The sequence below is a fragment of the Tinamus guttatus genome, unplaced genomic scaffold (assembly GCF_059628265.1).
Source record: "Tinamus guttatus ecotype Peru unplaced genomic scaffold, ASM5962826v1 Tinamus_guttatus_pri_ptg000327l, whole genome shotgun sequence".
NCBI lineage: Eukaryota > Metazoa > Chordata > Aves > Tinamiformes > Tinamidae > Tinamus > Tinamus guttatus.
Window position 1 is genome coordinate 6066069 of NW_028288861.1, and position 8761 is coordinate 6074829.

An 8761-nucleotide genomic window follows, 5' to 3' on the forward strand; every position below is an offset into this window, starting at 1 on the left:
AGAACAGCTAACATAATAAGGTGTGTAAGTCCTACGGATAGCCAGAAGCCTGAAAAAGTCTTAAAGTTCTACAGGACAAGAGAGCCTAAACACAGCATTACTAGGTTAATGAAGGAGAAAGCAAGGAAAAAAAAATTCTGATGCTTTTCTCCTTCCTTGTTGGAATTTAAAAAAAAAAAAAGGGTTATGGGCTGAAAATGAAGGGTCAATATTTAAAAGCTCCGCAGTTTGACTCTCCCAGCTCTTTAAAATAAGGCAATGATGAAAGGCGCTGCTGGCGGCTGCGCTGGCCGCCGCGCAGGGCTCCGCGGCGCATACCAGCAGAATCATGTCCAGTTTTGCCATTTGTGGATAACGATGACAAGATACAAAAGCATGTGTTTGCCATAAATAGCTCTGGCTAACGGAGGATTGCTCACACAGAGCAGATCAAATTCTCTATAAGGAGAGCATTGCTTGGCTCCCGGCCAAAACATGTCCCCAATGCAAGCCTCAGTAGTGGCAAACGCTTTCCAGTTCTATTTACACAGAAGTTAACAAGTAGAACAATTCGTTTAGGACAGTTCTTGCACCGAGTCGCTCTTAACTGTAACATTTAAGAAACAAAAAGCATTTGCTGATTCGTACTCTGCCCATCATGTGACTTACCAAAAGACAGACAGCTGTAAGATTGCATTAAGGGTTTGACTCTGGCATGTAGAACTTTAAGAACATTCAGGTACGAAACACACTGCACGGTTCATTACTCGGTATTTTTAAGCTTCTGACACAAGTGTTTCATGGTTCATGGAACTAATGGTCTCTAGGAGTGGTAGCTTCTTTAGTCAAATGGTAAACTAGGAATAGGTCCTTCATCCAGTGATCAGAATAGAGCCACACAGAGTATTGTAAAGCAGTACCTAAACCATGACGAGGAATGAAAAACTTGCATTATTTAAGATGAGATTAATGACTGTTTATCTTTACAATACTTTCCACAGAAGTTAACTTATTTGAAATATGCTTAAATTAAACATACTTAAAAACTATTATTTTCCAATGAAAACAAGGCAACGTTCTGTAATAAGCCACAAGTTTTATTGCAACGTGGCCAGTTTTTGATCTCAAAAAACAACGTTCCATTTAAGGCTCTTTTTAATACAGAAATTGCCATAATGACTGATGTTTTACAGAACTTTAGTGTTTCAAGACTCACATGGTAAACAGATAACCTTTACTCCTGTTCAGTAGTGTACATTCAATGGAAAACAAAAGGCATCGTAACAGCTACTTCATTTATAAAGATATGCATGTAACAGGAATGAGGTACTACAATAATTTGATGACACAGTTACAGCAACTTAATTGGCATTCCTCTGGGGGGCGGGGAGGGGAGTCAAACATATTACAAAAAAAGTGCTTTAAATGCATAGTGTTGTGTGCTGCCATGTCACAAAAATAGGCTTGTCAAGGCAGGTGAGGTGTATGAATGCACAAGAGCCTCATGGAACTGCAATCAAGTGCAACTGTAAGTAATACTGTAGAGAGTCTACCATCCGACCAGTGGCCAACACTTCCAAGGCATTCGCTTAGCTTACCCTCTGCTGTCTGCTAGACTATTCACATTAACTATCACATTCATTGTACATGTTGCAAGGAATGCATGCAACGTCAGTTTTGGCTAAGAGTATGACGTGAAAGCATTCCTTGGATCCTACATAAAACTACCAGGATTAAACAGTCTAATGGCAATCACTGGTAGGCTGCTTAACAATGACATCTCCTTCAGGGGTGCAGGGAAAGGACTTATTTGTTCAAGGAGGGAAGGGGAAAGGGAGGCTAATACTATTCCAATTGAACGAGCTGCAGAAATGGAAGCTCCTTAGATCCAGATGGCACTTGTCTGTCTTTTTATAAGGGTTTTCCTTCAAGTGAAACTACCACGTTGCCTCCCAATTTTTCTCCAAGTGTTGAACGGTCCTTAATATCATCCAACCCATTTACTTGCCACTCGTGTTTAATACCTGAAAGACAGATGGACAAGGACACATCTGTGAGAACCTCCCCGTCTGGAGGGCATGACATCTAACGAGGAAAACTTCTTATGCCCATACCTGTAAATTTCTTTTTAATGGCATCTTTAGAGCTTGCGTAGATCATCTTGCTTTTTAAAGGTGCACTTTCAGGAGCCCTTTAAAGTACGAAAGAAAAAAGAAAAGTTATTCAATCATTCAATGTTAAGGGAAGAGTCAAGAAATTTCATCTTTAACGGCAAGCTTTGATTTTACACACCAGAATATAAATACCAGGTCTTCTTTCTTAGACTCCTTTGTCTCATACGTGGCATCGTACAAAGCGTATCGGCAATCATTCAGAGGTAATAACTTCACGAAGGCTGTATAGGGGTCCTCCACCGTATCTCCAATGTCACCAACCAATATCTGCTTCGCCTCCTCTACAATTATTTGTTTTTTGTCATCGCTTAAGCAGAAGAGAACTGCTTTCTTTCTTTTTTTAATCTCTTCTGGGGTTGAGGATTTCCTTACTTTCATGTCATTAAAAACCTTTATGACTTCATCATGCACTGTTACTCCAGAAGCCTGTAAAATGAGATCAAAGGAGTAATTTGAGCAGCAAAAATTAACGCTCGCTAGACAAGAAGGCAGCCCGCCGTGCTGGATGGAGCAGCCTCCTGCCCCAGCAGGAACACCACCACGGTGCTCAACGTGGGCGCACAGTGAATTGCGCGGGGCTGCGCAAAGTTCATCCCTCCCTCCCTCGTTTCAGGCCTCGGCACCGTGGCTGCGATTCCGGATGGCGGTTGGTACCCCCGGGCACGCGACGGCACCGCTCGAGCGCCTCTCCGTTACCCGGCCGCGGACGGGGCTTATCCGGGGAGAGCCCCGGAGCGAGGGCTGGGCGCCGCGGGGGCGGCGCGGCTCGCGGCTGCGGTCGCGGCGGCACAAGCGGCTCTCGGGGCTCCGCTTCTGCCGGGCGGTGCTGGCCGCGGCGGCGGAGATGCCCTCCGCGCTGTGTCAGCCCCGCCGCCGCCCGCCCGGCCCGCGCCGCCGCCACCCGGCTGCACCGCCGCCGCCACCCGGGGGGACGCGGGGACAAAACGCGGCGCGGGCAGGCGCCAGAGCAGCGGCAGCAGAAAGCGAGCGGAGCCCCGCGCTGCGGGCGGCGCCGCCCTGCTCGGGGGCAGGTGCGCGGGGAGCGGCCGCTTTGTCCCGCCGCGGCCGCTCGCCCGGCCCGGCCGCTCGCCCGGCCCGGCCCGGCCCGGCCCGGCCCCGCGCTTTGTTCGCGGCGAGGGTCGGCCCGGCCCCGCCGCACGGGGGCTCGATGCGGCGCCGCCGCGGCCTCGCCGCCGCCCGGCCCCGGGGCGCTGCGCAGGGAGCGCGGCGCCCGCCCTGCCCGGCACCGCCCGGCCCGGCGCCCCGGGCCGCGCCCGCCCGGGGCCGCTCCCCGCCGCCCCTTCCCCCGGAGCCGGCTAAAATTAGACTAAAATGGCCGCCGGAGGCCGCGGGGCCTGAGCGCACCGGGCCGCGCCGCGCCGGGCCCGCTCCGCGCTCCCCGCCCGCGCCGCGCCTCGCCGCCCCCCGCGCCGCGCCGCCCTTACCATGGTGCCGGTCCGGGTGCGGCGGCGGCGGCCGGCGGTGCGGGCGGCTGCGCGCGGGAGAGCGGAGCGCTGCGCTGCGCTGCGCTGGGCGAGGCGGGCGGGGACTCGGCCGGGCGGGGGCTGCGCCGCGGCGCCGGGGGAGGGACGGTCACATGCGCGCGCCGCCACCGCGTGCGCCGCGCAGCCACCGGCACCGGCACCGCCACCGGCACCGCCACCGGCACCGCCACCGGCACCGCACGGGCAGCGCCGCGGCGGGACCGCCCTCGGCGGGGCAGGGCCGCGGGAGCCGGCGGTGGCCGCGCCGCTCCGCGAGGCGCCGGCGCGGCCGGGCCGGGCCCGAGCCCCCCGCCACGCTGGCCTCGGCAGCGGGGCGGCCCCAGCGGCGCGGCCCGGTACCGAGCCCGGTTCAGCCGCCCGGCCGGAGCTCGCGGCCGTGGTCGCGCTGGGTCTGCCCGTGGGCGCTCCCGGGCCAGCGCTGCGGTGTCATCTCCCTGCCCTGAGCCGCTGCCAGGGCTCCTGGTCCTCTGCAAACCAGAGCAGCATGTCCTGCTCCGCTGCCTGCCCTTGTGCCTGCGAGTAGAGGCCTGGAGAGCGGCAGCGGCGGTGGCTCCCCCTGCCCCGCGGGTGTTTCTGAGAACAGCGATGCTCTGGGGCGCACAGCACAGCCTGAGGAGCGGCCTTGAGGCGTGCCCTCCAACAGGGAGGAAGAGCAGCCCTCTCGAGGGGGCTTCACACGTCTGTATGAATCCAATTTGGCTCATCAGCCTTGACAGAGCCAACTTGTTACGCCCGTGTCCTGTATTGCTACCTCAGCACCTTCCCACATCCACACACTCAGGAATGGGCACTGCCACTTTGCTCAAAATGGCTAAGTCTGTATGAACTGGCCTTTTCCAGCTGCGGATCACTGCTTGCTCCCGTTTCCTGTGCCATGCAGACAATGCCAGGGCCAAGCAAGAGTGCATGTAGTGCTTAGTCATATTTTAAAAGAGTCATCTGTTATGTAATTCAATTTTCAAGTGCAACGCGTGCTGTTTATTGATAAGTAGTCATTGGTAAAAATTCATTATAGTCTGTTCATCAGCACAAATTCTTTTCTTTGCTCAGTGAGAAAATGTACTAAAACAGTGCAGGTGAAAATAGATATTGCACTAACAGACAAATTCAGGATAGGAAATGTCACAAGTACCAGCTGTCAAAGCTAACTCTCCAGGCAGTTTCATGATTGGCTTAAGCCAATGTAGGTGCCCCGGGAATGTCTTGACAGCACATCATGGACATATTTCTCTTCTGCCACTTGGCACACTTAAGTAAATTTAAGTTATTTTAGACCCTTCTTTTCGCTAGGTTTGAATGTATTTCAAAATGGCATTCGTGACACTGCCAGCTTTGGGCATGCTTATGGAAAACAGGAGAAACAAGTTATGGAAACTTTTGTGATAGAGTTATTATATTATGTGGGAGACGTGCCTCCTCCTGGTGTCCCAGGTGGAGGCCCATGTCCTTGCAAGTGCCCACAACGTGAGGAGGCACTCATGGCAGGCAGGAGCAGTGTGGATCTGGGTCTTGGGTTTTTACCTTTGTAAACAGGGTTGGCCATGCATGGGGGCAGTGCAGCCCCTGTTCTGGCCTCCACAGGCTCCTGGCACTCACGCAATCCGTGGAAATGCCATGTGGCCGGCCCTGATCTCCTGTCCTTGCAGTGTCCTCACAGGCACCTGTGCAGCTCCTCCACCCTGTAGTTCCAGGGCACGTAACACGAGAAGTGGAAAAGGAGGTAGCATCTCCAGAGGTGTACGGCTGGGTAGGTACTCCGGGGATGGCAACTCAAAATTGTGCATGATTCACCTGATTTTACTGCCATGGAAACTCAGTAATGAATCATAAGGGTTTTTATTCTATTCACCTCACAAGGTGTATTCCAGAGGCAGCCTGACACTCAGGGATGCTCATGCAAATCACTGCCCAGGGTCTGGCAGCCATCACAGTACAGAAGGAATGATGGTTAAAGATTTTTTATCATTATTTTCTAGACCTCTTTGAGAAGAATGTGAGCGTTTATGAGAAGTGGAAACCATTCCTAAGAGATGAAAACCATAAGGTTGGAGGTAAAACAGGGTGGACTTCGCATGGCTGCAGCTGCCAGGGAAGGAACTTGTGATAGACCCTTGTGGTGACCTTGGAGGCCACAGAAATGGCCAATATCTAGCTCAGAACAATAATGATGAGGCAAAGGCGATTGCTGTAGCACGCAGACAAAGCTGGTTCTCCATCTCAGCATCTCGCTGCATTCAGGAAGCATCGAGTTTCACTGCCCTAGTGCCACAAGCCCTGCATCCCACCAGGCGCCCTGAAATAGCCCTATGATTCAGAGAGCCCAGCAGCCGCACGAAAAAGCTTTGTGAATGATATCCTGTGCTGAGCACATGTCTTGAAGGAATCCCTCCAAGTCCCCCCTCGCCCTCCGGGGATGGAAGCAATGACTCACTGGAAAGCAAAAGGCTCTTGGATTCAACCCCTGGGTGCTCGTTAGCGTGAAGGCAATTGCCTCACGCACACAACAAGCTCTCCTAAGTCACAGCCCTTGGCTTTCTCCTCCCGTGCATCCCCTTTGCTTCTCCGGCCACTAGGCTAACCTCGGCATTACTGTTCGGCCTAAATGCCTGTGGAAGCAAGGCCTGTGCTTGGCATCCTGTGTCTTACTTGGGCAAGTCCTTGTCCCAGTAACTGTTTAGCTTGCTACCTTGTTTCAGTCATATCTGGCAGAAGGATAGAGGTCTCAGAAGTAATTAAGATAGCTAATTAAGTAATTAAGTTTCATAAAATAGTTCATTCGAGACACAAGAAAGTGGGGGGTTGCATCCACAAGTACCTTCTGATCTTTTTGAGTTCTGCTATGAGATAGCAGCCCCTTATGGAGTAGCCAAACTCTTCAGGAAGAGGACTATAAAGGGAGAGCAGAGGAACATGCATAAATGTGTGCTGAAGTAACTACAAGTCCTGACACCATTCAGCTACGAAGTCAATCAGTCAAGAGGGAGAAATCCGTAGGAAACTGCGTTTCACTGGTTTGCTCATGGCTTTTCGCATTTTCCCTTTGCTGTGTCGAGTACCCTTGGAAAATGTCCAGTTTCCCTCCAACAACTCTGTTTTTGCAGTGGGAGTATAAGGAATGCAGAAAAAAATCTGAATTCATGTTATATGAAAGAGTATTGTAGAAAATCCCAGTAAAAGGCAAACACTAGAGATTTTTTATATCTTTCCTTACATTGCAGATACATTTGTCCTTAAAAGCTGTGTTGTCCCGTAAATCTCTGGCTCCCGTGGGCCGGCGCGAGGCTGCGGGATGTGCAGAGCCCGCTGTGTGCGCCGGTCCTTGTGTGCTGCAGCGGGGGGCAGGTCCGTGGGCCGATCCGTCCTGCCAGGCTGAGGAGCCGGGGAGGAGAGTGAATTTCCCTCTAAGGGAAGCTCGGGCTCCGCATTCCTTGGCAGGGCTCTTGCGCTGGGCTAAGCCGCCTCTTCCACCTCCCGCGGCCGCTTGCTCTGCCTGCGCCGTGCCAGCACGCGCCTTCGCGGGAACCCGCTCGGCAACCATCCCGCTGGAGGAGCGGACAAAACCCCCCAAATCACTCCGCTTTGGGGCGGAGGATCCAGGCTATTCCCACACCCCGATGAGCTCCCAGACGCAGCTCCACACGCGCCTGGGCTTGGCCTTGGGAGGAGAGCAGGGACAGGGGCTGCCGAAGGAATCGGCGTGGCCAGGACCCCGACAGCCTGAGAGAGCAGCGCGCTCCCGGCAGGCGTGCGCCGGGGCCCGGGCGGCCGCGGCGGAGCCAGGCGCTGCCTCGCGGCGGGCAGAGCGTGAGGCGAGCGCGGCCCTCGCGCCGCCCGCCTGGGCCGCGCACCTGGGCTGTGCCACGACGCAGCCGCCATCCTCAGTGCGACGGCTGCCACTGAGGCAGGGACGGCCTGAGGGATGCGGCCACGAGAGAGAGGAGGGACAAGATGCCCATGTGAGTCATGCCAAAGGCTCTCCTTGTGTCCCACAGGGCTTTACTCCAGCTGGGGTTTCGGTTTGACGGCCGTGGCATGCGGCTGAGAGTGTTCCTCACCCGGCTCAGCTCCCTGCTCAAGTTCATCTCACAGCCCCGCAAGCAGCCGTGCCAGGAGAGCACAGGGAAGTGTTGGGAAGACGCAGGAGAGGCAGCGTAAGCCGGCACTGCAGCGGGAACAACGCTGCCAGCACCAATGGCTCCCTAGTCAGCGCTGCCTGGAATTCCCCGCTTCCCTCTCTGCGACTGCTGCGAATAAACAGTGCGAGCCAATGAATCATAACGCTGCTCACCCACGTGCCTGTCCCCGGTCAGTGGAAAACGAAAGATGCATTGAATTGGAGAGGTATGGTTTTCTAAGGGCATCATTTTAGAGACAGCTTTTAAATATAATAAAAATCCTTAGCTTAGAAATGATTGTCGGAAAAATAGGCAAAAAAAAAAAATCCCTCAAAAGTCTAAAATACAAGGGAACTTTGGCCAGCTGTGTCAATGAAAACAAGTTCTAAAAAAAATGACTTTTAAGTAATTAGCACGAATTCTGTATTCACAAAGCTCTGCATATTTGCTGCACTAGAGAAAGCAACTGTCTACCCTCATAGCCTTCATAAGTTTCTGTATCCCCTGCAAAATATTTTTTCCCCCAGGAGCAATTTCTTTCCAAGGCTCTCTTTTTTTTCTTGCTGCCTCTTGTTGTCAGCTGAGATAAATTTGCAGTATAACCTCAGCTGAGGAAACAAAGATTTACAAGATCAGACACTGTCTGTACCAGTTATTCAATCCGGTCTCTACCAGCTTTTCTCTTCTTACAACCTTCATTTACCTGGTAAATTTTAAAAAAACTTCTATTTTTTTTCAGTTCTATTTGTATCATGTTCCAAGGTCTCACAGCTCTTTATTAAAATTGCATAATCGAGTATCCCTGCATCCCTGTCCGGTGGGTGTTACCTGTCCTGCTCAACGACTTGCGCGAGGCCACGCAGGAAGCCTTGGCTCAGGGCAGAGAAGGCCTCAAGTCTCTCCCACGCCTTAGGCCCCACACCATCCTTCCTCCAAAGAACGGAAATACAGGCTGTTTTGAATGACTGTTTTCTGGAAACCTCACTTT

General features: G+C 53.1%; 1 protein-coding gene across 1 annotated transcript; it reads right to left on the reverse strand.

Annotated features, from left to right (window-relative positions):
• Positions 1-768: 768 nt before the first annotated feature.
• On the reverse strand, positions 769-3680 carry CFL2 (cofilin 2). Its single transcript, XM_088529205.1, has 4 exons — positions 3599-3680; positions 2272-2579; positions 2094-2170; positions 769-2003 (listed from the first exon to the last, which is right to left on the reverse strand). Exons 1-4 carry the CDS (start codon positions 3599-3601, stop codon positions 1891-1893), a joined length of 501 nt encoding a protein of 166 aa, XP_088385331.1. The 5' UTR covers positions 3602-3680; the 3' UTR covers positions 769-1890.
• Between the last annotated feature and the right edge of the window lie 5081 nt (positions 3681-8761).